Raw genomic sequence first — 26,808 nt, 5'->3', positions numbered from 1 at the left:
ACATGATGTGAAGCAGAGAACATCTTTTCTGCATCCCTTACATACAGCCACAAAAACACGAAACGTGTCTTCTTTTATTTATTTATTTTTAAAAATATACCATTATTGATTTCAGAGAGGAAAGGAAAGGGAGAGGGAGAGAGAGATAGAAACATCAGTGATGAGAGAGAATCATTGATCGGCTGCCCCCTGCATGCCCCTTACTGGGGATTGAGCCTGCAATCCGGACATGTGCCCTTGATTAGAATCGAACCCGAGACCCTTCAGTTCTCAGTATGACGCTCTATCCACTGAGCCAAAGCGGCTAGGGCCCTGTCTTCTTTTACGGTATTCAGAGCTGGCCTGGGAAGCCAGGAAGGAAGAGTAAAGGCTGATCCTGCGGTGGCCGGAACAGGTGTCTGACACCTGGAAGGACTGGATCTGTCTCGGGGCCAGTCACTACCACCAAACCGAAGAGGTAGCCTTTAGGGGGACTGCCACGCAGGAGGTGAACACTGGGTATTCTGGGGAATTTGAATCATAATGAAGTTTGAGCTTTAATAAGAAAAAGTCTTCAGGAGTTTATTTTTGGAGCGAGCAAGGTGGACTGTTAAAATAGCTACTCAAGTCCAGAAAGACCACCTGTGAGCAGAGCCACCTGGGAAGAGCAGGGACCTGGGAGAGAGGGAAATGGGCAAGGGGCCTGCAAAGATGTGTGCCCACTTTGAGCCCAGATGGGAGATCCTTAGGATAAGGAGGTTTGAGAATCTTGCAAAGCTTTCCTCCACTTCTCCTGTATCAGATCTTAAGATTAGATGTTTATATGTCGGAAATCCAATTTCCTTTGTTTATTTTCTTCTCTGTTTGCGAGTTCTTTTAAAAACCTGCTGACTGGTCTCTGGCATATCAAGAGAAAGCAGGTGCCATGACTGACTTCACAAACGGGCTTTACTTACACAAAGGATTGTCTAAGGGTCAAGCTCCCCTCTCGTGTGCCTCGGACTGGTGGCAGCAGCTTGAGTTAAAGTGAGAAAATCCTAAGATCTAGATCCGGTTCTCGAGCCCTTCATTGCTAAGAATTTCTTGTGGAGTTCATTTTTTGTTTAAATTTTGAAGCCTGTTTTCATGGCAGGCTGTATCATTCCCAAATGGCGACAGCCCAACATCTCATCCCACAAGCTCTTCATGCAATGGGATGGGGAGACTGCTCCTCCTGGGAGGTGGGGATCTACGTTCTCTGCCTTGGAATTGGGGCAGGGCTTTCCCTTTGGCAGAAGTGATGAATTGCCTCTTCCAAGGCTAGGACAGGAAGGGATTCCAGCTCTTGGAACCCAGCCACCATGCTGTGAGGAAGCCCAAGCTGCCTGCGGAGAAGCCTACATGGAGAAGGACTGCGGTTCTTTGCCTCCATCCCTGGCTGGCAGCCAGCACTCACTTGCTCGCCATGTGAGTGAGCCATCTTGAAAGTCCGACTTCCACTCTGTTGGTCCGATGTTATATGAAGTAGAAAGGAGCTGTCCACACCAAGCTCTGCCCAAATTGCAGATCTGTGAGCAAATGAATGACTGATGTAGTGTTAAGTCACTACATATTGTGATTTAAAAAAAAAATATGGCAAGATAGCCCTAGCCGGTTTGGCTCAGTGGATAGAGTGTCGGCCTGCAGACTGAAGGGTCCCGGGTTCGATTCCGGCCAAGGGCACATGCCTGGGGTTTCGGGCTCAATCCCCAGTAGGGGGTGTGCAGGAGGCAGCTGATCAATGATTCTCTGTCGTCATTGATGTTTCTCTCCCTCTCCCTTCCTCTCTAAAATCAATAAAAAATATATTTTAAAAATATGGCAAGATAACTGATGTAGTTTCCTAATTATATAAAAACCCAGCATGCTCTTTGGTGTGTATTTGGGTAAATTGTTTTGACTTAGAGCTGCCTCTTTTCCTCACGCGCAGCTGTGCCAACAACTGTCCTAACCTCGATTCTACAAGGAGGTCTGGAACCACTGAGGAGGGTAACAGGCGACACAGGAGAGAACTATTGTTTCTGAGTCCTACTTGCTCAATGGAGATGAGGGAGGAGTGAAGACTGTCCTCTTCTCTTGGACTGGAGGCTCTGTCAGCCACCTTTCTCACTTGTTCTCCGAGGGCCTGGGGGGATGTGTGGGTAGGTGGCCAGCTGTGGTTTTTCATGGAGTAACTAGTAAGACTAGCATTTTGAATTTCCAAAAAGGAGAAGAGATGACCTATACTCCTATACTTGATGTACATCCACCAAGGTTATCAGGGACCTCGATGACGAATCAGGTCCACCTACGAGCTACTCATGGGCATGGTTCACAGTCTTCCCTCATGTCCCTCTCGGACAGCTGGGATCCATGCTAACTTTCAATCCTCCCATGGATGTATCCATGCCAGGGAGGGACTGCCATCCTTCCTGGGTCCAGAGTTTAGCCACATGCCAAGGGGGAAATACTTAATTGGTCCCATTCCTCACTGTGACCTGATGCAGCATGTCTCTTTTGAGCTGATACGAAACCAAACTAAGACATATCTGGCGATGATGCTCACTTTTCCCTTTGTATCTTAACTTTCCTCACTGCCTTTATTCCTTTGTACCACTCCATTTTCAATAGACTTATCTAGAAGAAATTCGGTCTTCTTTTTATTTAAAAATATTTTTATTGATTTCAGAGAGGGAGTGAGAGATAGAAACATCAATGATGAGAGAGCTGCCTCCTGCACCCTCCCCCCCCCCCCCTACTGGGGATCGAGCATTTTCTCTGTCTGACCAGGAATTGAACCATGACCTCCTGGTTCATAGGTTGATGCTCAACCTTTGAGCCACGCTGGCCAGGCTAGTCTTCTTTTTAGATAGTTCCTTTGAACCCTTTCTCAATCCAACTCATGCTCTTAAGCTCTTTGTGTGGTTTTTCTCCCTCCAATTGGACAGTCTTAATTCCCTCGCAGAAACCAACACACTGAGTAGGGCAGATGGCCAGCAAATACAATCAAGATGATGGTGAGATTGGTTCTCTTCTTTTCCTTATTCTGCGGGCCCCTAGGAGAATGTTTCTCTGAGCACAGGTGCTTCTCTCTCCTCTGCTTTGTCTGTATCTGAAAGGGGCCAGGGACGGGGGCTAACCCTTAAGAATCCAGCATTTCTCTCTAGGCCAGTCAGCTGCTTGGAGCCGTGGTCGGCAAGCCGTGGTCGGCAAACCGTGATTCGTGAGCCACATGCAGCTCTTTGGCCCCTTGAGTGTGGCTCTTCCACAAAATACCACGGCTTGGGCGAGTCTATTTTGAAGAAGTGGTGTTAGAAGAAGTTTAAGTTTAAAAAATTTGGCTCTCAAAAGAAATTTCAATCGTTGTACTGTTGATATTTGGCTCTGTTGACTAATGAGTTTGCCGACCACTGGCTTAGAGGTTTTGCAAGGAGAAGAATCCTGCCATCACCAGCTCTGGCAGTGGATCTCAGTAGGCTTTATAATGCTAGGTATATGCTGAGGGTGGACTTGTTGTTCTTGGGCATGCTAGCTGGTAATTAGCCAATCAGGGGGGACCTAGAGTTTCCAACTCACTTTATATCCCCAAAGAAAAGCATCTTTGCAGAGAAAGAGAACCTAGAGTAATTGCTCAGTGAGAGATGTCCCCAAAGTTAATGCATCTTGAGTGTGTTTGCATGACCGGAGGGAGTGGGTAGAGTAGCAGGTTATTCAAGGGTTTTGGTTCTTTAGTTTACATTCAGATGCTAAAACTCGACCAGTGTATTTGCTGCTCTGCTGGGGATCCCAGCTTTCCATCTCCTGGCTGGCAGTGAGCTCAGAAGCTTCAGGTTTAGGGAAAGTTGTTCGAGGCCACTTTTGATGTGTGGTGTGTGAGTGTGTGTATATGTGCATGTGTGTGTGTTCACAGAAGCAAATCTCCTTCTTGTTCTATTGGGAGCTTCATGTCCTAGAGCCAGTGTTTTGTGACCAAGAAGCATTTTGAGAAGGTGAAATTTCTAAGCTCTCCTTCGCTGCCCCCCTGTCTTCCTTCCGTGGCCATCAGCCCCTCCCTGGGAGCTCTGCCTCTCTCAGCACTGCTCTCAGTCCCGAAAGAACAGACATCTTCACTGCAGTCTCAGAATGCTGGTGCTTGTTTGTAGTAGATGTTTCCATGACACTCATTTATGTCTTCTGCAAATGCAACTGTATTGGGGGAGGGGACAAGGCGCGGTTATAGTGGAGAGACTGGGAAGTATGAAGACCTTCCCTGTTCTTCTGTCTTCTTCTGTGGGAATAAGAAGCCCACCTCCCCCTTTTTCTGTATCCCTATGTTCCAGACCCCATTCACTGCTCCCCAAATCCGTCTTGGCTCCATGCTGCTCACATGGGGCTAGGCCCCAGCTAGGTAGGGAGGGAAGGAAACTTGTGCATGAGGAAGCAGCCTTTTATAGAAGAAAGGAGAAAAAAAAAACTTTGATTGTTCAAAGTTGAGATTTAGTAATGATGAGCAACGCTGACCCCCACTGGGGGTGGCAGTGTGTGTACAGTGTGTTCCAGAGGCTGCTCTATGACACTCCTCTTGCAGCTGAACCAGTGACTCATTGGAAATCTTAGCGACTTCCAGAGGTCATTTTAGTCATTCCCCTGCCTTCAGGCGGGGTGGGTTAACTTAACATCACGTTTGGGTAGGAGGGGTGCGTGGCCGAGGGAAGCGTGTCCATGTGTGGAAGGGAGTGGGGGTGGGGGAGGTTGCGCGTGACCTCTTGGAAAAGATCTCCAGCGAAGGACGTTCCCGAGCTTTCCCAGGCTCCCCGTTCCTGGGTTTCCCCATCACTGAATCAGCATCCTCCTCCCGGGAATTGCTTTTAAGCTGGATGGAAACCGGATGTTGGGTTCCCTGGGTGGGCGGGGACGACGTCCCCTCAGAACTGTCATGGGTAATTTGAGACTCACAGGGTCCCATTATCAAACCAGAAAAGCTACCATTTCCTTTAGCAGAAACTTGCCTTGCAGTGTGAGCCGAGAGAACAGAGCAGAGCCGCTACAACGCCTTCTCTTAGGCAATGCGCATGATTCTGCGGCTCTGTGCTGGCTACACTTCAACGCACCTTGAAATGGGCTCGCCTCCCCAGCCGTGACGGGCAGACCTCAGAGCCAATCTGCCTCGAGGCTTGTGGGCGGTGGCCAATAGGCGGGAGGTGGGGGCGGTGCCGGAGGCCCGGCCAGCTAGGCTTCACCGTGGCGCTGGCAGCGCTCCGCCTGGGCTGGTAGTGCAGGTGCCGCTGCGCGGGGCTTGGGGAGCCTGCGCGCCGAGCCGAGCGGAGTCGCGGAGGGATGGGGAGCGGGCCGCCCGGGCTGCAGCAGCACCGGTGCGGGGCGTAGGCGGGTCGAGCGGGCGAGAGCAGGCGCTCGGGCGAGAAGTGTGCGGCGCAGGAGCACTTTGCGATAGGATGAGGCTCTTGGCTGGCGCGCGGTAGTACTATGATTTGGTATGTGGCCACTTTGATAGCAAGTGTGATCAGCACCCGAGGTCTCGCGGCTCAAGGTGAGTTGAAGTGCAGCGCCCCTGCTCTGCCCTCCCGTTGTTCTCAGCCCCTTCCTCCCCATCTCCCGCTCCCCGGTCCCTCGGAGCGCCGCGCCTGTCCGCGGGCGAGGCTCCAGCTCCGGCTAGGCGGGCTCCGGCCAGGCACTGCGGGGAGGGCGGGGGCCGCGGGCCGGAGGTCCAGGCGGCAAGGGGTCCCAGTCCTCGGGCTGCCGGGCACTCGGGAAAAGACACCTTGGGATCGGGGTCGACTTCGCCCACCTTCGGCCCCACATCTTCACACCGGCCCGTGCCCGGCGTCCTTAGCCGGAGCGGCGGTCTCCTGGAGCGCTGGGGAGTCGGCGGCTCCCCTAACTCTGGGTGCCGGGAGTTTGCGGGTGTTCGGGAGGCTGCTGCACTCGCGCCACCGTTCCCAGACGAGCCCTCGCAGGGAGGTGCGACCCAGAGCCTTGGGACTCCTGGCACCCACGGCTAAGGGACTGGGTTATTGGCCCTGCGGGCGCCCACCGCTCCAGCTCGCGCCCCTCCTGACCCCAAATCTTGGCAGCCAGAGGTCGGGTCCTTCTCCCAGGGCGGGGGGCGCATGGAGAACCTAGAGCGGAGAAGAGGGGTGGGGTGGGGGTGGGGGTCCCTCGACGGGCTCCGAGGAGCGTCGGCTTTGGCCAGCCCTGTCCGGCAGGCGTCTGCGCTGTCTGAGCCGCACCTGGGCCCGGCCAGGTAAAAGTTCCCGGGGAGCGCGTCGCAGCCGGGCCGCCCCGGCCGCCCTCCCGGCTGCGAGGCAGAGCTGGCGGGGTACAAGGGCAGCGGGGAAGGGGTCCCCACGGCTGCATCTCGGAGCACAGGGAGGTTTTCTCTTTCCTTTTTTCCCCCTCGTCTGAGCTGGGAAGGGACTAGAGGGAAGCCAGCGAGTTGGGTGATGCGCGCGTGAACGCGCGGGCTTTTGCTCTGGAGACAGGCAAGGCGACCTACAAGCCGCTGGGTGGCACCCCCAGCTCTCGGCCCTTGTATGGAAGTAGGAGCGCAGCCTGGAGGGTGCCAGGACTCTGAGCTCACGGCTCTCAGCCGCTGACACGACCGGCGGGCGGCGGGCAAGTTCACGGAGCCTGGAGGAGGTGGCTGCGCCGAGAACCGGCCTTTGCACGGAAGTCGGCAGCGGGGACCCGCCAAGGAGAGAGCCCGCGCCCCGCGGCGGGAGGGCAGAAGGGGTGGCAGGAGGCACCTTTTACAGGGTCCTCTCCTCACCTTGTCTGGGCAGTGTAGGGGAAAGGGGAAGTGATTTGAGAAAGTTTCTAGAAGGAATGACTCCCATGCTATGTGGGGGGAGGAGGGATCTGAACAGAACCAGAGGGCTCAGGGAAGGGTGATTTTGTTCAATGGCATAGTGACCTGGATGGTTTTCAAACTCTCCATTTGTCAGGTGGGAAAACTGAGCCAGGGAGACTGCAGGAGCCTATAGAATGGGGGTGGGTGTGAGGTGGGTCAAGTTGTGCCAGGGAATCTCTATCCTCAGCCTCCTCTCCCCCTGTTTCCTTGTAGTCTTCCAATGCCCTCCTCCTCCCCTCTGGTTTTTGGTACGTTCCTGCTATGGGACTGTCGCTGAAAGCACAAAAGGATATGCTGGGATCTTTGAATAAAAAGGAGACAGTGCAGGGAAGCTCTGAAATAGCCTCTGACGCCGAGAAGCCAGGGTGAGGGGAATGGACTGTTTGCGAGTTTAAGCACAGAATACAGGAGAAGGCGTGTATGTAGTGCAGCAACACACAACATGGCCAGACAGAAAGGGGGACTTCCTAGTATTGCCTGTTGTTGGGCGTGAAGGTTCTGCCTCCTTTCTGGGTGTGGAGAGGGCCTTCGGGTTGGGATGGCTTGACCTGTACTCCTGCCTGCCACCCCTTATTGGTCTTGGGGTCTTTTTTTTTTAATTTTAGCTCAGAGAGGCTCTGAAGGTAGTGGTTAAGGACCTAGGCCTAGAGTCAAAGGACCTGGGTTCGAATCCTGGGCTCTGCCACTTGCTGGCCTAGTGACCTTGGGCAAGTTGTCTAAGCTCTCTAATGTCACTTGCCTCAATGGAAAATGGGGTTCACAGGACGGGCTAGTGGGGTTTCTTGTGAACCTTCGTGCTATAAAGAAACGAGTGACTACCTGTTATGTAGTAAGTGCTCAATAAATGTCATCATCATCATTTCATTATCTCTGGGGTTCCAGTCTTCTTCTCGGTTTCTTTCCCTTGGGGCGTCCAGGGCATCGGGCACCAGGAGTGTCTTGGGGAGGAGTCGAGAAGGCTGCCTCTGTCAGAAACCTAGTACCCTTTCATGGGCTGACCTTGGCCAGGGAGAACCTGTCACCCCTCTGCAGCCCAGGGAGATGTGTGGAGGGCACGCAGGCCACCGGGCTGCGTGGAAAGCCTTTGAAAGGTCTGCACAACTGGGTTTCTGTCCGTGGCCAGAGGTGTGTGGGAAGGATGCAGGAGGTCATAGCCTCACCGCCTCTGCAGAGAGGGAGAAGGGGGGCCTGCCTGGCAGGCGCCTGCTCACAGGAGAAACAGCCAGCAGTGTTCAAATGCTGGCTCTGTCTGTGTGACAGCTCAGCTGCTCTCTGACTGGCAGAGTTGACTTCCGGGGGCGGAGGGGCGGGGGCGGATTCCTGAAGGGGAGGGGCTTTGCATTGCCATGCTTGGGTTTGGGTTTGCTGGAAGCAGCCCAGGGGTGGAAGGGGGCAACCCCTTGGGCATTGTTGGGTTGGGTCACAGGTAGGGGTGAGCTCCCCCCGTTTGACGTGAGTTGTGCGTCTGGAGGGGATTGAGGTGGGTGGAGAGGCTGGGGAGGGAATGGAGAAGAGAGAGACTGGAGACGGATCTGGAGTCTGGTAGGTGGTGATTGGAGTCTCAGCATCCCAGACATTTGCTGAGCAAGCCTCGGGGAGCACCCTGGACCACGCTTAGCTGACTCTGGGCCTTGATGCCCAGGGCTCCCTCCTCCTGTCTCCCACAGATTCTATGGCTGGATTATCCCTGACTCCAGTGTCCCCAAATAAAGTGGAGTTCTGACTCAGACCCTGCGTGTAGCTGGACCAGTGCCCTCTCTGTTCTCCCTTTGGTAATGAAGATGAGAGGGAGGAGGTTTAGACCCGGAGCTGCTGGAAAGACCTCCTGGGCAGCCTATCAGCTAGGGAGGACTGGCGCGGGAAGTGGCCAGGTGGTGTGCGCAGGGTCCTAGCACAGCGTGAGAGAGGTTGTGTCGGGCAGCATGCGCCCTGGGAGAAGCTGAGGAGAAACTGTGGGAAGAATCAGCTTTCAGCTCCTGGCCTGAGGCCCAGCACTTGCTAGACTTGGAGTTGTCAGGTCCCAGAGCTGGGTGGTTTCATGTTTATGGCTCTGATAGAAAGTGGGATCCGGTTACCCAAGAAGCAGAGGCTGCCTGGCTGGGGAGATGCTAAAGCCCAGCATCTCCTGCCCTCCCTCTCTCCTGGCTCTGCTTTCTCCCTGCCCGGCCAGGGAGCCTGGGCGCGGCTCTCAGAGCCTGGCCTGCTCCTCTTTCTCTTCTCGTTGGCCCTTTTTTTCTCTGGTGTGCTGGGCACCTTCCTGCGTGTCTTGCCCAGGGACTGAGGGTGGGGAGATGAACCCCAAAGGGGGCCGGGCCTGGGATTTACCACACTTGTCCACTAACATCTCCCCCCTTCCCCCATCCTGTGGCCTCTTCAGACTGGGGCTTGGGGCTCAGGGGAGCGAGTTTCTTCTGTCTGCTTCCCTAGGATGGGTGAGCAGCTTGTGTGGAGTGGCTCTGAACTGTGAAGAGCTGTGATTGGTGCAAGTTGTCCGGAGGTGTGTGCACATCTGCGTGCATGTGTGCATGTGCATGTGTCTGTATATGTGTGTGAGCATGTGTGTTTGCACCTGTGTGTGTGTGTGCACGCGCGCACGTGTGGAACGCAGCAGGACAGGGGCAGTCAGTCTGCAGGCACGAGGTGGGGAGTCACTCCTCTCCAAGTGCCGTGGGTGGCGGAGACTAGACTCAGAACAGATGCCTCGCTTTCCTTACCCCCGGCTCTGCACCTGAGTGTAGGCAGCCCAGAAGTTTCTAAAGTTGGGGGCCCAGCCCAAGCTCTAGATTTAAGGATGCCGGAGGTTCTGGAGAGAAAGCCTAAGTGGGGGGACAAGCCCAGGTCGAGCCCCGGGAATGCCAATCACAGGTGTGTCCTGCCTGCCCCAGTGGCTCTGACCCCCGGTTTGTTATTCAGCACAGCCCAGTCGAGCAGGGCTGGGTCGCAGGAAAGATGGGCGAGGGTGCTGGGTTGCAGAAGCAGCTTGTAGCCTGGCCCCTCAGGGGCACTGCCCACGGGTGCCAGTTCAGTCTGCCCCAGGCAGCTGACCTATTTTTCTTCGGAATCTCCTGCTTTTGTGTTTTCTCTTGCACGAATGAGCAGCAGACTGGTGAGCAGAGACAGGGCCTCCATCAGGGTGTGGGGGGGAATTCCATGTGGCCAGGGCTTCGAGGGAGGTCCCAGCCAGCCCAACTGTCCTTCTGAGAAGAGGGGACTGGAGCTGTTCCCTCTTGGCCTGTCCCTCTGTCCCCTGCCCCCATCTCCTTTACCTCCCTCCTGGTCACAGGCACCCACCAAGACGGTCTGTGGCAGACAGCCTGCACGGAGGGTCGTCTTCACAATTGTGTGAGCCGAGCCAGGCCTCATTCCTTCCCAGCGTCAGAGCAGGGAGTGCTGACGCTCCGCCGTGAGTCTACTAGGGCTTTGATTTCCCTCTTACTTATCGTGTCTACCTGCTCCTCACCTGAGGATCGTGGCCCTGTGGCAGGCAGAGCCCACTGTGTGCTCACCCGGCCGGGCCTGCCTGCCGGCTCCGGAGCACACGCGTGCATTTGGCCACGTGTGCGTGTGCAGGTGCAGGCCTCCGCCCAGGTGGTGGGGAGGGCTCGCGTGGGGTGTGGCCGTGCCTGGCTGCTGAGGAGTCCTTAAAGGAGCAGAGCCGAGGTTGCATTACTGGCTCCATTACTGGCTGCTTTCTGCCCGGAGCTGTTGAAGGAAGGGCTGCTGGGAAGGTGATCTGGCTGAAGCACTGCTGCCCTGTGGGGCAGAGAGACGGGAGGAGAAGTGCCCCAGGAGGAAGGCAGCCTGCCATTCTCACCCCTCCTCCCAGTACCTTGCTGTTCAGAAGATGGGACACTTTCCTGGCCAGGTCAGTCCGGGCCCACCTGACCTCTGACTTCCGACCTGAGAGGTCTGAAGGGGAGTAGGGTCCGAAGGCTGTGAGCACACTGGTGGGGAGACCATAGGAGGCGGGGACTTCTCTGAGGACCTGCCCGCATGGGTGTGGGGTCCTCGCTGGGTGTGGGGTCCTCGCTGGAGGCAGAGTGATGTCCAGGCGGCCTGTGGCCACCTGCCTGGTGGAGGGGAGAGCCAGGGCAGCATCTGGTGTCTGGACACAGCGTCTCGAGCACACGTGCTCTGAGAGAGCTCCCAGCCTCACTGTGGGCAGCAGGGAGTCTGTCCTCTGCCTGCCTCACGCCCTCCTTCTGGGCGAGTGCCTCCCTGGGCGCCTGAGGGCCCGCTCCCTGGAGTCTCCGGGAGCCTCCTGGCTGGTCGGGGGGAGTGATTGGGGGCTACCAGGGGCTGTGCCTTTTTTGGACTCAGCAGAGACTATTTTTAGGCGGCAGTGGAGGTGGCAGTGACTGCCACTCGTATTATTAGACAGCAGGCCTGTGGTTTGGGAGTCTGGTGCCCAGAGGAGGAGGGGGCGGGGAGAAGGAGCAGGAAGACAGGAGGAGGCTCCAGAGAGGACCTCGCCTCCTGAGGGCAGTGCTCACTCATGCTCTCCCCTCACCACAGCGGCTGTCAGATCCAGCCGGAGGCTCCTGGGCCAGGTACAGTGACCCTGAGCTCCGAGCCAGCACCAGCCAGCCCACATCAGCCAGCTGACTTCTGCAGTGTCCGCCCCGGCATCCTGGCCGGGTCCCGGTTGCGGGAGTCTGGCTGGAGAGCCTTGCAGAGCATGCCGTGGGGAGGGGGTGTGGGGAAGGGTGGCGGGGGCGCGCTTTGGTGCAGTGGGGAGAGGCCTTGGTGCCTGGCCTGTGGCCGGCAGGATGGTATGAATGAGTGAAGCCAAGAGGGCATGCAGGCTGTCCCAGCGGCCCCCTGAGTGACCTGGCTGAGCCGCGGAGCCTCCCAGTTTGCTGGTTTGTGAAATGGAAATGGCAGTGCTTCTGCCAGGCGGGCATCGTGGACATTAAGTGAGCTCCGTGGTGCATGCCCAGCACAGAGCCTGGCATATGGCAGGTGAGCGGAGGAAGCGGGAGCTCTCTGCACTGGCACCTGTACCTTTGGTGTTGGGAGTGTCTCCCACTCCGGTGCCCTGCCTCCTGCAGCCCTGCCCTGGGAGAGCTCCAGGTTGTGAATGTCAGGTGTGCTGCCGAGCCAGGCCCCCTGGTCACCTCGTGGCCTCGTGGTTCTGTGCTCACGGGATCCAATGGCAGCCGTGGACTCGGGCCCCTGCCGTGGACCACCTGGCCCTCGGGGCAGGAGATTTGTACCCCGTGGGCTTTCAAAGGTCAGCCAGACCGCAGATGCCGCCTCACCCTCCTTCGCCCCCCTCCCCCTGTTCTCTTTTCCCTCCTGGGGTGAAACAGCTCCACGGGGGACTGGCAGAGCCCCAAGGTGCAGATGGGCTGGGCTCGGGGCACTGCTGTGTTCTGCCGTCTCTGAACCGGGCCTGTGAAATCCAGGACACCTCACAGCCTCCCAGTCCTCACCCCTGCAGGTCCCAGCTTCTCTCTAAGAGGGTACAGCCCTCTCTTTGGGCTGCTCAGGCTTCTGTGATGTGGAAAGGGATCTGGGGGGTCTCTGTCCTTCTTGCAGCTTCTCCCCACCTCAGGTCACATCCATCCTTCTCTTCCCTCCCCCTCCCCCCACCCTCCCTGCCTCTCCCTCTCCCTGCCCCGCCCTCCTCAATCTTCCCTCCTCCCTCCCACCTCTCCCTCCTCCCTCTCTCCCTCTCTCCCTCCTCCCCCTTCCTTCCTGCTCCCTTCAGAACCAGTGGGCAGTTACTCCAGTCTGCTCTGCTGGGAGAAGCCCACCTGTTCCCTGAAGGAACAGCCTCAGCTCTGTTGCCCTCCTGGTTCTGGGTGCTTTGAAGGCCTGTGTGTATGTCCCCGTGGCTGAGTCTTCAGTGCCTGTGAGTTCTGGTGTTCTCCCCCCACCTCTCTCTTCCCCTCTCCCTCCCTCCCCTTGGGCTGGCTGGGCCCTGCCTGTCTGATCTGCACTATCCCCATGTCTGTGTCTCTCCTTTTTGGTAGAAAGTGTTTATTAGACATGTTCTGGCTCAGAAAAAATCCGGCTTAGGGAGAAGTGCTTGTGGTGACGGAGAGAGTGTGTGCATGTGGCGGGGGTGGGGGGTGGAGAGGCGGGGGTGGAGATGAAGAAAGCTGATAAATAGTTCAGGATTCAGAAAGCCAGGAGGGTGGGATGGAGTTCAGAGGCCAGGCAGGGCCTCTGCCTTCTTCTTGGGGAATTCCATCTCTTGCCTTTTCCCATCTTTCGGATGCTTATCTCACCGTGTCCTCTTTCAGCTGCTGTGTCCTTGAGAAGAGATGGGGATGTGGCTGCCTGGCTGGGGGGCCAGCCCCTCTGGATGCCAGGCCACCCAGGCCCAGGGGCTGGCTGGGGGTGGGGTGGAAACCTGGGCCCAGGTACTGGGTGAGGTGTGAACCAGGCTGCCTCCTTGCCATGCGGTGAGAATGTGGCAGCAGGAGGTGTGAATGAGCAGCTGGCACTGTGGGAACCCATGCTAGAGCACAGAGCCCACCCCCCTCCTGGGCTTGCCCCACAGAGTCCTCCACCCCAGTAGCCAGAGAGCTCTAGGGCCAGCCCACTGGTAGAGGTGGGCAGCCACCTGCCCAGCAGTGCCCGGTCCCTCTTTCTCCTGCCCTGGGCTCTAGTGCCAAGGCCTTGGGAAGGAGCCCCCTCCTGTGGACAGTGTTTGTACCCCCCACCTGGAAACCCACCCCTGGGAATAAATCCTCCCTCCCCCTCCCCCCTGATTCTGTATTTCCATGAAAGTCTGTGCTGCACACACATGTGCACACACCTGTCCACACACACATCCACATGTCCTTTTGCCAAGAGCTACACACACATGCACACGCCTGCACACACATGCACATGCACTTGACTCCCTCTCACTGGTAGCCCTTTCCTCCTGGGTGCAGATCAGCCTTTGTGCTCCTAGACGACTGGAGGCAGGCCCTGCCCGATCTGGGTGCCCCTGGGGCTGTGGGGGAGGCACCGCTCAGCAGGGCCCTCTTCTTGCTTTCCCGGAGGGGCTGCAGTTCAAACTGAGTCTGCAGCAGGGTTGGGGGTGGGGAACTGGGAAACCTGCTGGGGCCTCAGGCAGGTGAGTGCAACACTCTGCTCCAAAAATACTCTGTGATCTTAGCTCTTTCTCTAGAAAACAGTGATGTCACTGGTAGCCAATCAGCTTCTGGAAGGTCTTGCCTCCTCCTCCTTCTGCAACTTGCAGGGGAGAAGCTGGAGAGGGGTGGGGGAGGGGGAGGAAGAGAAGGAGAGACACAGGGAGACACACAGACAACATACAGACAGACACAGAACGCGATGAAACACGGGAACACGAAAGTACACACATGGGAAATAAAGCAGGCAGAACCCCATCCCCATGCATAGCCGAACAGAAATCCACGTGCCCCCCAACACTCTCTCTCTCTCTTTCTCTCTCTCTCTCTCTCTCTCTCTCTCTCTCTCTCTGATAGAGACATCGAAACGGGGAGACAGGAAAGCAGACAGAATCACCCGCAGAGAGTGGGAGCTAGAGACACAGACATGGAGAAGGAGCAAGAAAGAGAGCAGACAGACACTGCAGAGGCAGTGACAACTAGAGAAAGAGACATGAAGGAGAGACAAAGACGAAGGAAGGAGACAGGCAGGAGCACACAGGGGTCAGAGGTGTATGAAGAACTAGAGGCAGCTGACAGACAGACAGACGGACAGACTGCTCTTCTGTTCATCCGCTCCATGCAGTAGTGGGCGGGCACAATGGCTCCCTGGTTTTCAGCCTCAGTGAGCAGCTGCTGTCCATGGTGCTGCCTGCAGGGACCGGGAGGGGAAGCGGGTGGGATGGGGGAAGCCCTGCTCTCCTCCGGGCTGTGTTGGGTGGTGTGAGGGAAGGCAGGATGGGGAGGCTTCCTCCGCTGTCCCTTTGGTTGGGAAGTAAGCTGCACAAGGTGACTTTGTGGGCACGGAGGCCGGTGTGGGAGTGAGGAGTGTCCGGCGGGAAGTGGGGGCTGCACACCTCATGTAGGGGCTCCAGTGTTTAGGGGTCCAGGAGCCTGCTGTCGGGGTAGTGTGAAGCAGTGTCTGGGTTAACCTCCAGCTTGGGGGGTGGGTGGGTCTTTTCACTGTGTCCCCCTCCGCTGCCAGGAGGATGGGTGCACTCTATCCAGCTGTATGGTTTGTCCTCTGCTCACGGAATGGTGTTTCCCCCTCAGCTGGCTGGGGTTAGTGGGCCCCAGGGCCCCCTCTGTCCCCAGCATCCTGCTCTCCTAATGGTGATATCTGGGGCTTTGCAGCATGATAGGTTTGGGGCTTGCAACCGGGAGAGCTGGAGCTCCCCCTACCCCCCACTGCAGGCCCAGCCAGGAGTGGGAGGAGGGGCCTGGCTGGGCTTTTCTCTCCAGTGTTGCCCCTAGCAGCCTCTGCTCAGCTTGTAGGGATTCCCTGCTCCTGCGTGGAGCACTCTTGTTTTGTGCTGCCAACATTAGACTGAGTGAGGTGGGTGTAGGAGGAGGGACGGGAGGAGCCAGGGAGCGCCACCAGGCTCTGGCGCGAAGCCTCCGGTGCAGGGAGATAGTCTGAGTCTACCCTCGGCCATGGCGGCCCTGGCCACGGGTCTGCTGAGCCCCTTCCATCTTCTCAGTGTCCAGGCCCCTTAGAATTCTTGAGGGAGGGCTTGGAAATGGCTCTGCTCTTTGGGGAGGGAAGGGCTGGCCTGCAGGACTGGGGCGAACTGCCTCCCTCTGCTCTTCCCCCTCCTCCTGAGGTTCATGGTTGGGGACGGGGTGGGGGGAGGTGGAGGATGCACTGGGGACCCTCTGGGGAGTGAGTGAGCTCCTTTTCAGGAGGAGGGCTGCGGGATAGCCGGCCCGGGGAGGGGGCAGAGGTCTTTGAACTTGGGCAGGGGGATGCCTCTGGGGTGGCCAGGGCAGGACCTCCTGCCACCTCCTTTTCTAAATCCCAGCCTTGCTGTCCCATTAGCTGCCCACGGCCTGCGAGAGGAGCCCGAGTTTGTGACAGCGCGAGCTGGCGAGGCCGTGGTTCTGCGATGCGACGTGATCCACCCGGTGACAGGGCAGCCCCCGCCCTATGTTGTGGAGTGGTTCAAGTTCGGGGTGCCCATCCCTATCTTCATCAAGTTTGGCTACTACCCACCCCATGTGGACCCTGAGTATGCAGGTAAGGTCTGGCCACTTTGCCTCTGACCTTGGCTTTGGCTCGGCTGCCCCTCCCCTGCGGGTCCCGTGGTCAAGCTTCCTCCTGCCTCTATCCGATGCCTCCTCTCTTCTCACTGGTCTGAGAGCTGTCTTCCAGTCTCTGCCTCTTCCTTCCTGTCCTCTGGACTCTGGTAGGTTTGATTCCGTGGTGGGGAGAGAGGGAGAGGAGGTGATGCAGGCAGGAAGCAGGAGTCTGGGGGAGGGGCGGGGCAGGCCGGGAGGGCAGCTCTGTGCGGGAGGAGCTGAGTCACAGCCACCGAGCCTGGTCGTGTGCAGCTGTGGCGCTGTGTCTGCCTGTACCCACACCTCCCTCTGGCGCTGAAGTTGGGCCTCCCGGGTGTCAGTGTGTGTCTGTGCCCGTGGTGGCCGCCTGCTCTCTGCCACAGCTGCTCCTGCCAGCAGCGGCCACACTGAGTCACTGCCTGTGCCTGCCGCCGGCCTCGGGGGGTGGGGTGGGGATGTGCACGTGTGAGCGTGTGAGTGTGTGCTTGTGTGAGTGTGTGTGAACACGTGAGTGTGAGCGTGTGTGTCTGTGTGCGTGTGTGAACGTGTGTGTGCCTGTGCGTTGGGGTTGAAAGGACGAGAGGAAGCTGGCAGGACACTGCTTTTATCTTTCCTTCTGGCTCCTGAGGTCTGCACTGCTTTTCTCTCGGAAAACTTCCGTTTCTCTCCCTCCCTCCTGCGCCTGTGTCTCCTTTCCTCTCTTTGGCCTGGTTGGCTTTGATAGTCTGGTTTCAGGCAGATTGCCAGTGCAGAGACAAGGAGGAAGGCGGAGGAGGTTGTGACATTGGAGTGAGGCGGGCTGAGGTGGTGGGTGAGGGGAGAGAGGACCTGAGGGTGCCTGGGCCTCCTCCCTTGTCCCGGAGAGAGGGGGGCTGCTCCCCGTTCTGCCGGGCTCCTGCTGCAAAGCTTCCCTTGTAGTGCTGTGAGACCAACTTTTAGTGAGACAAGGAGGGCTTCTGGGGGGAAGAGGGCAGAGTGAAGGAGGCCGCTGGGCGTCTGCTCTGCTGGCCAGCCCTCTCCTCACTCTCCAGCTCATAGGCCTGTGGCCTTGGCTCCTGGGGCCCACTGGACCAGCAGCGTCTCCAGCCCTGGTGTCAGGGCTGGGAGGGGTCCTAGCACCCTGGTCCCCAGCCTGCCTTCCCTCTGCCAGACAGAGGGGGTATGGGGTGCGGGGCCCAGCTGGGATAGGGGTGTTACTCCACCTGAATGGAAGTGCTCTGGGGCATGGCCCAGACCCCCAACTTCCTTCTCTCCATCCCTTTCTCTCTCTCTCTCCCTCCCTCTTCCCCCCATCTCTGTATCCCTCATGCCTTCCCTTTGTCCGAAGTGATGCCTGAAAGAAGGGACGTATTCTAAGGCCTGAGCGCTTCTCAGTGCCAAGAGCAGGGCCGCACTTGCAGCTGGGATGGGGCCCGCCAGGCTGGAGGGTGGGAGGGACCGCGGCTCCACGGCTGAGGCTTTATGCCTTTTTCTTTGCCGCCTGCGGCCAGAGGTCGGTGCCAGCTGTTATTTTGGGCCCTGCCCCCCCCCCCCCGGGAATGGCCTGCAGGTGACCATGGGGCCTGTGCCTTTAGCTGGGGTGGGGGCGACGAGGTGTGGGCCTCACCCCTGGGCTCTTTGTCCGCCTGTCCCCAGGCCGAGCGAGTCTTCATGACAAAGCTTCGCTGCGGCTGGAGCAGGTGCGCTCTGAGGACCAGGGCTGGTACGAGTGCAAAGTGCTCATGCTGGACCAGCAGTATGACACCTTCCACAACGGCAGCTGGGTGCACCTCACCATCAACGGTGAGTCTGAGGGCCCGCTGGAGGGGAGGCCTCTTTTTGGGCGGCGCCCCATCGGTGACGCCCAGTCCCTGCTGCAGAGAGGAGCCTCAGCATGCTGGGCCCACCTCCACGCCCCTCAGCTGGCTCCCCGGAGCCTTGGGATAGGGGGAGCCTGGAGGAGCTGCTCCCTGGGCGCGGGGCAGGGGTGTGCTGTGGGGGGAGAGGGGGGGCGGTGATGCCTCCCTTATTGGGAAGAAGGAATCTGGTTCTTGAAACCGGGGCTAAGGCTTTGTGGAGGCACCGTTCCCAGCCTCGGAGAGACCCTGCCAGTGCCTCCCCTCCAGTGGAGTTCCCCGAGTTCCCCCGTCACTGCCTTCCTTGGCAGGGTGACATTTTGGTTGCTTGGGAAATGCATTCATTTGCGTAAGATGTGCTGAGGGCCTACTGTGCGCCACGCTCTGCACCAGGTGCTGGGAAGACGAAGCTGAGCGCACCCGGTTCAGCCCCTGCCCGGACCGGGTTTACCGTCTCCTAAACCAGGAGGATCCTGGGAAGGGGAACAGTTTTAATGGCTGTCAGTTATGTAGAGCTCAGGCTAAATGAGTTGTGCTGTGTGCCATGCTTTTCAAGCGTTTGGGCGAGGAGGCCCATGCGGAGGCTGCAGTGGGGCCTGCTGGCTCTGTGTTGGCCCAGGCTGGGGGCCGGGTCTCCCCAGCTGGAGAGCCCCCTGTGTCACTGGGCGTCCGGACTTGAGAAGGCATCTTCTGGAGGAGGCAGGAGGAGCTGGGACTGTGGGGAACATTCGAAGGAGAGTGAACCCCATTGTGTGGGGGAGAAGATGTTTGTGTCTTGTTTTTCTGGCTAGAGCCTCATTCTTCCTTATTCAGTGTTTGGCGAAATGTATTCAGCCACACTGTGCTGCAGACACTATGCTAGTTCCCGAGGCTTCGACAGCGCATGTGCTTGGGCGAGCACACACAGCTGGGTCCTTATGGCTCTGATGTCTGCGACTGGAGGTGCCGCGGTTGGGAGAGAGAGAGATGGATGGCGTCCTGCTCGGATGCTTCTCAGCATCGACCTGCCCTGATCTGCCCCGAGGGATGGCTCCCAGGGCTCGGGTCTGGCCGGCCAACCCATCCAGGGTCCTGGGAGCACAGGGCATTTTAGCCAGGGCGCTGACCTCTGGGGAGAGCAGACTTAGAGGTGGCAGCCGAGGTCCGTGTTGGTCCAGGCTGCCGGACCCATTCGATGCCGCCGGCTCTCGTCAGCCAGTCCCCAGAGACTGATGGAGGCTGGTTTTACATCTTGGGTGGGCTGTCCCTACCACCCGGCAAGCTTTTGAGTCACCTCCTTTGGCTGCAAGCTGTTGTGTGTGCCGGGAAGGAAAACTCATCTTAATATTAGCCCCAGCAAAACATAATTAGGGAGGCGCACCCGCGGCTGAAAGCCTCACTGCAGGCTGAGCCAGGAGTCCCCACGCTGCGCTCTCTCTCCTGTGCCCTTTCCTGCACCGGCTCAGCTTCCCTGGCGCCTCCCCTCCTCCCGCCCTCCTGCTGGTGTTCATTCAGCAGCCTGAGACCCAGGCATCCGAGACACGCGTAGGGCAGGAAGGAGGGTTGTGTGTTCTGGTACAGCCTCTGCCTTCCTATGCACGAGTGGGAGTCGATTCTTCGGGGATTCCCAATTGCTCGGAGTGGAACTGGCATGGAATAAGAGGCTGCAGAGGCTTGGTTTAGGTCCTGAATCCATCACGTGGTAGCTGTCTGATCCTGGGCAACTTAAGTCACCTCTCTGAGCCACGGTTTTCTCAGCTACCAAACACAACGCCTGTTGGCAAAGCCGCCGTGAGGATTAAGTGCAGTGCAGTGCGAGAGCGTGCCTGGCCTGGTGTCTGAAGGGTTCATGACATGTGGGTAATTACGCGTAAGATGCTGGCCATCCTCCTTCTCGAGAGGAAAGAAACAAAACACACACAGATGAAATCAGAGGAGAGTGTGTCCGCAGCGATACACGGTGACACAGGAAGTACTTCAGGCTGCAAGATGCAGGGGGCTGTCATAGTTTGAAAGTGCTTGTGCATCACCAGTCATTACCCATTCACATCCCAGTGTCCGCCCTGCGGCAGGCTCTGGGGGCGCAGCGGTGGGCAGCCCCGTCCAGAGACAGTTGCGATATGGGCTTTGGGAGCATCTCTGGCCAGAGAGAGACCCGGGCAGGGACGGGGAGTGAGCCAGGTGCAGGGTGGGGCGGTGGGGAAGAGTGCTCCAGGCAGAGGAACAGCATGTGCGGAAGCCCAGAGGAAGGCGAGCCGGCACGCTCAGGGCCCGGGGAACGCAGGCAGGTTGTTTCCCGCATTTAGGAGTGTTCGGCAGGAAAGCTAAGGATGTGCACCATCTGCTCCAGGCTTTAGAACCAGGCTCCTCACTTGCCTTTACCAAGGAGCCCACCTCCCAAAGAGGTAGAACAGCACACGGGCAGCTCCCACGGTGAACGGGAGACCTCTCTCCTTGATCCTCCCTTCCCTTCATCCCGGCATCCATGCTGTCCTGGCTGAGGAGGCCGGAGCACCCACCACGCCGTTGCTTCCAAACTAGAATGTTCAGTGTCAGGCATTTTCTGACAGGGATCACCTTCGGAAAATAGAAAGGCCAGTGGGAAATTAGAATTACAAATGGTCTCCTTCTCCTTCTGCGTTTTCTTGAACATCAGTTGTGTGGAAACAAACCCAATTATTTCTTTATCACATACAAAATACCTAAAAACTCCCCCCCCCCCCCCCCCCGTCCCAGCCAAGCCTCCCTTTAGGTTGCTGAGCTCCTTGGAGGCGAGGCCAGCCCCTGTCTAACCTGCACTGGTAATTATAGGGCACTTATAAAAAAGAATGAAGCCTGGAAGCGCAGCTGGCAAGCTAACACCGAATTCCGTAAATAATCCAGACTCAAACCATTATTTTCCTGAAAACTTGAAATTGTTCAAAGTACTTTTCTGATTAGCACCTAAATAATAAAGTAATTATGTAATTAGTAATTAATTTGTCACTTCAGGACATAATTTAATTTATTATCTTGCTTTTAAGCTTGATGCCAGAGGCAGTGGAGGCTGTGGCTTGTATTAACTGTGTTTCCAGGGGCAGGCTTGGTGGTGACGGGGGCGCGGTTGAGGGGGGAGAAGGGCGGGGGGTGCCTGCTGGAAGTGAGGGCACATTTCAGGGCAGGAGGGGAGGCCTGGGAGTGAGGAGGACAGGATCCCCTTGTTAGGGTTGGGACGATTTTTGCCATTACTGTGGGTGTAGGAGACACTGGATGAGAATTGCCTCCTTTGAGGATGTCCGTAGAGTGTGTTTGTGTGTGTGATGGAATGTGCTTCTTAATTCATTCAGTATTCACTCCCCCAGTGTCCCCGTGTGCCTACTCTGAGCTAAGGGATTAGAAGGTTATGGAAGAAAATGGTCATGTTCATGCTTTTAAGGAGTTTTATGTGTTGTTTGTGTTGGTCTGTAGGCATGTGCATGTGTATGCACACTCATTCATTCATATATTCATATATTCATTCGTTCATACATTCAACAGATGTTTGTGGAGTACTCTATTACATGCCAGGAACTATGCTAAAAGCTGGGCATATAGTGGGATTTGTGGAAAAGATCTCTGCTCTCTCAGTGAGAGAGAAACCTCATCAATCAGCTGCCCCTACTGGGGATTGAGTCCGCAACCCGGGCATGTGCCTTGACCGGGAATCAAACTGGTGACTTCTTGGTTCATGGGTTGATGCTCAACCACTGAGCCACACTGGCCGGGCAAGATCTCTGCGTTCCTAAGGAGAGGTAGTGATAAGTGCTTTAAAGAAAATGAAACAGTCTAAGGGGCAGGGAATGCTAGAAGTGCCACCTCAGATCGGCTGACCAGGCCAGGCCAGATGGCATCTTAGCACAGAACTGCATGAGCTAAAGGAGAGACGACTGTATGGAGCTCCAAGTAGCGAGGACAGCACACGCAAAGGCCCTGTGGTTGGATGTTCTTGGCACATTCGCGGTAGACAAAGAAGGCAATATGGTCAGAGCACAGAGAAGGGGAAAATATGGTAGATGGGTTGGCAGAGGGGCAGGGGGGCACCAAGGCTGAAATGCCCTGAAATCTTCTCATTGCTTCGGAGGCTCCTGAGGAGATGACGGTGATTGTGCATGTTTACATTTTACAAGATCCTTTTTTCACACAGATTTACTTCTTACATCGATTCTGGAGGGTGGGGGCTTCAGGAAAAGCCCAGAGAGGCTGAGTAACTTGCCCAGGGTTACCCAACAAGGGGCAGGCTGGTGCACGAACTTGGTCCTGAGCTTTGGATGCCTCCAGATGAGCTGAGCATGGCATTGCCGCCTCACAGGGCTGGTGTTCAGAGAAAGGATGGTCCCAGGTGGCAAGACTGACCATACTGCCTCTACAGGCAGCTCAGAGAAGTGCGACCGAGTCTCTTAAAAGCTTTACCCAACACGATGGCATTTTAGTTAAAACTCCAACGCAGGTGGCGGTGTAGGGGGGCAGCCTTGCATAATTAGAGGAGAGTTAGGAAGGCAGCAGCCTGGCCTTCATGGCCCGGTGGAAGCAGACGGCGAGTGTCCGGGTGTCACGCCTGGCCGGACTGGGGCTGAGGAAGCAGCGTGTCACGCGTGGTCATGAGGTGAAAGGGAGGGTGATGGGACGTCTGTGGAGCTGGTGGCAGCAGCTGCGGGCTCTGTGGGAGCCTGGGGACAGCTGTCTTGTCTGTCACCGTCTTAGTGCTGAGCTCAGTGCTTCCCTGCAGATGCTCAGCAAATGTGGGTTTGTTGGGAATTTGCCAAATACAATGGAAAATGTGTAGAGTTTGGACACAGCCAGACACACTTTGAATTCCAGGTTTCCTCTCCCAGTGTAAGATTCATGGGCAGAGTATTTTACCCGTCTCCACCTCCCCTCCTCCCTCCGTACACCTTGAAGAAGGTCAGGCATGAGCCTACGAGGAATGGTTGCACGGGCGGTGCCTGGTGCGGGAATGATCACCACAGCACGGTGCCTGGTGTGGGTGCGGTGGCAGATCGGGGGAGGAGTGGGGGGTATGACACACAGGGCAGCAGCCCTCGAATCACACCCTGCGCCTTTGCGGTCTCTTTGCAGCTCCCCCCACCTTTACAGAAACACCCCCCCAGTACATTGAGGCCAAGGAGGGGGGCAGTGTCACCATGACCTGCACAGCTTTTGGGAACCCCAAGCCGATTGTCACCTGGCTCAAGGAGGGGACACTCCTAGGTGCTAGTGGGAAATACCAGGTAGGTGTGCTGTTGGTGGGGCCACTGCCCTCCCTTCTCCCTCCCTTTGCCTCGTTCTCCCTCTCCAAGGCTGTCTCCCACTCCACGTGACCAGTGACACTGTGCAAAGGCACAGAGGGAGATGGGAACAGCAGGCACACTGGCTGGGGTCTGTCGTTGGAGGGAGATGAGAAACGAGGCCCCTGCCTCCGTCTCCCCCAGTGCGTGAGCCTCGAGGCCCCCTCCGCCTGAGGGTGGCGTTGGGCGGGCTCGAGGTGGGTGCTGAGCTTCTTCTCTTCCTGGTCCCAGGTGAGTGATGGGAGCCTGACGGTGACGTCGGTCAGTCGGGAGGACAGAGGTGCCTACACCTGTCGCGCATACAGCATCCAGGGAGAGGCAGTCCACACCACCCACCTGCTTGTGCAAGGTAACAGGGGTCTCCCCGGCTGCTTTGTGCCCGGGGCCTTTCTCTGGGAGCCCCGCAGAGTGTGGTTGGCACAGCTGGGGACAGGGGGAAGTGGGCAGCTGTGAGGAGCCGGCCAGGGCACCTCCCAAATACCATGGACTTCACGCTGGAGCTCCCATGGTGGCCTGCTGTCACCCAGGTGGCATGAGGCCCGTGCTGGGTGGGTTTCTGTATCTGCCCAGGTAGCGTTTAAATAACGGAGGGCATTTGGGCACTTGGTAGAGCTGGGGTCTGCACCTGGAAATGCCGGGCTGCCCTGCCCGGGGCCCAGAGGGCTCAGAGGGGCGGCATCTGGGCGGCCAGGTCTCTTCTCTGAGCTGAGCCCACCCACCTGCTCTGCCTCTGCCTGCTGCCGGCGGTTGGTGGTGGCTGTCCGGGCTGCCAGGACTGCTGGTCAGCTCTTCCTGCCTGTCTGCTGACTGGCATGCTGAGTGGCATTGGGCTAGAGTTCCCGCTGCAGTTGGGAGGAGAACTGGCCTCCTGCGGGAGAGCGCCGGCCAGGGCAGCTGCAGCCTGCCTGGAAAGCCAGCCCGGGGACGGGGATTCTCCCCTCTGTTTGCTCTGCCCCCCCAAGTCCTCCCCCTGGGCGCCCTCTTACCCTCTGCTGGGTGAGCAGGGCACGCCTCTTGCTCCTCTAGGGCAGCATTGCTCCTTGCTCTGGACTGAGAGAGCCATAAGGGCCTCCCTCAGGGCTCTTGGAGAGAAGGTGGGCAGGAAGGACCCTGTGTGTGTGTGTGTGTGTGTGTGTGTGTGTGGTGTTAAATGGCTAGCATTTGTAGAGGGGTAATGCATGGGGGCAGGGGGCAGGTAGGTGCCAGGGGGTGGGGCACACTGTGGCCACATCCAGCATCACCTGCATCTCTGGGACCTGTAGGGAGAGTAAGGACCTGAGCACTGACAGCAGCTGGAAGCGTCTCCATGACAACGGCCTGGGGCTGTGCTTCGGGCCAGTGCTGCCCCCAGCCTCCCTCTTGGTTCCGAGCTCCCTTCCCAGAGGCCCTGGTGCTCCCTTCTCCCTGGCCCCACCCGGTGAGGTCATGCTTGTTTCCTGTGTCCCCAGGGCCTCCCTTCATAGTGTCCCCTCCTGAGAACATCACTGTCAACATATCCCAGGATGCTCTGCTTACCTGCCGGGCGGAGGCGTACCCCGGCAACCTCACTTACACCTGGTACTGGCAGGATGAGAATGTCTACTTTCAGAAGTGAGCACCCTGCCCAGACCTCCTGGGGGCGGAGCAGCCAGGGGCCCCGGGGCCAGGCCTTTGAGCAGGGAACTTGAAGGGGGTGGTCCGTGCACAGGTCCCACCTGTGAGGGCCAGTGTCTGCACCGAGGGGCCCTGGGACGCAAGGGCTCACTGGGCTCTTCCTCATGCGTGGGGGTGAGAGGATGCGTCGCTTCCATGGTGGTCATGGAAGATCCTCCCCCCCGCCCCCCGCCCTGTCGCCTCATTTCCTCTACAGTGACCTGAAGCTGAGAGTGCGGATCCTCATCGACGGCACCCTGATCATCTTCCGGGTGAAGCCTGAGGATGCAGGGAAGTACACCTGCGTCCCTAGCAACAGCCTGGGGCGCTCCCCCTCGGCCTCCGCCTACCTGACTGTGCAGTGTGAGTACGGGCAGGGCGGGCCTCAGCTGGTGGGGGTTCCAGAAGGTTCGGAGGCTGGAGGGCAGCCTCGTGTCAGGGGATGTGGGAGGAGGAATGACGGAGACAGGAAGCAAGGACAGCCCAGGAAGAGGCCCACACCTGGGTCGGTCAGTTGAGGTGAAACCGGCCTCGTGGTGTCTTCTGTGGGCCACATGCTGGCTACCTCACACCAAGCCAGCCTCGGGTTGGGGTCAGGGGTCGGCAGACCTTCTGGACAATCGCGCTGGCACTGGACGCCAGCCAGCACCTGTCTCCACCTGGGGTGGGACACTTTGTGGTGTTTTTTCTCAGGTGTCTGAGGAGGTGTAGCTTGAACTAATGTGGGGTTAGATTTCCGTCCGTCTGGATGGTGTGAGGGGCTGGGGGACAGGCTCCCTCTCGCTTCCTCGTGCTCCTTCTCCGGGGCTGCCGAGCTCCAAATGAATGAGCTGCTCTCTGTGCCGGGACGATGGGGGGCTTTTGTGCGAGCACAAGAATTCAGTTTCCTGATCTTGAATACTTCAGCAGAGTCATTGCTCCCCACCCCCTGCGAGCCAGCCATTGTGAGAGAGAGCAAGATGAGCAATGAGGATGCATCTCTTCCTTTTGATTTGCTGATGGTCCTGTCACTCAGGCGACAAAGGCCCCCCCGTTGCTGCTGTAGGTGACAGGCTCTCCATCACTTGAAGGCAGGAGAACTGCTCACCCTGAAGGCGAAGGCGGGGAGTGGCAGGGTGAGGAGTGTAACCGTCTGGAGACCTGGAGTCCGCACTTGAACTGGGGTCATGTAGAACCGTGGGTGACCCCAGGAGGCGGCTCACCTCTGACCCAGCCTCGCAGAGCGGGGCGCTTGCCCGTCTGCATTGCATGCGTGTGGAGGTGGAGCCTGTGGGACCCGGAGCTTCCCAGAACTCCCAAGCTCCCGTTCCTACTGCTTTCTTCCCTGTGCAATGACTTTGCTGCTTGGGGCCAAGGCATCCTCTCTCCACTCTGCTGGCCGCTGATCGCGAGGACTTTCAGCATGCTGCATCAGGAGTCCCACGTTGCTAAGAGCTGCGAGGCCCAGGACATCAGGCCTGTCCCACCCAGACCTCCAGTGGGGAAAAGCCAGGCAAGAAGCTATTATAAGCGACGTACCGGGTGCCTCGCTCGGTGCTGGATGTGCAGGAACCAAGGGGAGGGAGACGCCTCTTGGAGCAGCATCCCGGCTGGCTGATGTCACCCGTGCAGGAAGGTGGCAGCGGCAGAGGGAGAGAGCGGCGGGGGAGTCTCGGAGGGGCGATGGCTCTCTCCAGGATTGAGGCCCGTCCTCGGAGCCATGGGTGCTTCCCGTCTCCCTCTCCCACTTGTCCCTTTTTGTCTCCTCCCTGCCTTCAAAGAGAACCTGGGGGTGCGATTTTTCAGGTGGGTGAGGCAAGGATCTTTATTTCTGCTAAGAAGCAGTGTTCAGAGTATTTCCCATTCATAAACGCTCTGAAAACCTTGGAGGAAAAGAAAAAAAAAATAACACCCTCTACCATACAAAAGTAGGAGGCTCTGTCTAAATATATACCTCGGCCTGGTATTTATGTAATGCTGTTCTCCGAAGAGCTCCAAATGCTTGAAAGATCCCAGCTCATTCATCCTCTCTGCCTCCCTGGAAGTTCCGCGTCTTTCCCCTCGGTAGC

At 57.7% G+C, this 26,808-nt stretch overlaps 1 protein-coding gene across 4 annotated transcripts in view; it reads left to right on the top strand.

Moving 5' to 3' along the window:
• The first annotated feature begins 5,330 nt into the window (after positions 1-5,330).
• IGSF9B (immunoglobulin superfamily member 9B) overlaps positions 5,331-26,808 on the top strand; it is a 42,177-nt gene continuing 20,699 nt past the window's right edge. For all 4 annotated transcript variants that reach the window (XM_079762329.1, XM_079762328.1, XM_079762331.1 and 1 more), the window contains exons 1-7: positions 5,331-5,503; positions 15,773-15,970; positions 17,647-17,793; positions 22,920-23,071; positions 23,360-23,477; positions 24,577-24,718; positions 24,978-25,123. In XM_079762329.1, the coding sequence (XP_079618455.1) occupies positions 5,440-5,503; positions 15,773-15,970; positions 17,647-17,793; positions 22,920-23,071; positions 23,360-23,477; positions 24,577-24,718; positions 24,978-25,123 (967 nt within the window). In that variant the 5' untranslated portion in view covers positions 5,331-5,439. The remainder of the gene's footprint in view (positions 5,504-15,772; positions 15,971-17,646; positions 17,794-22,919; positions 23,072-23,359; positions 23,478-24,576; positions 24,719-24,977; positions 25,124-26,808) is intronic.

This window comes from Cnephaeus nilssonii (genome assembly GCF_951640355.1).
Source record: "Cnephaeus nilssonii genome assembly, chromosome: 22".
NCBI lineage: Eukaryota > Metazoa > Chordata > Mammalia > Chiroptera > Vespertilionidae > Cnephaeus > Cnephaeus nilssonii.
Note: the sequence above shows the minus strand (reverse complement) of the source record. Positions and strands in the feature narration are given on the sequence as shown.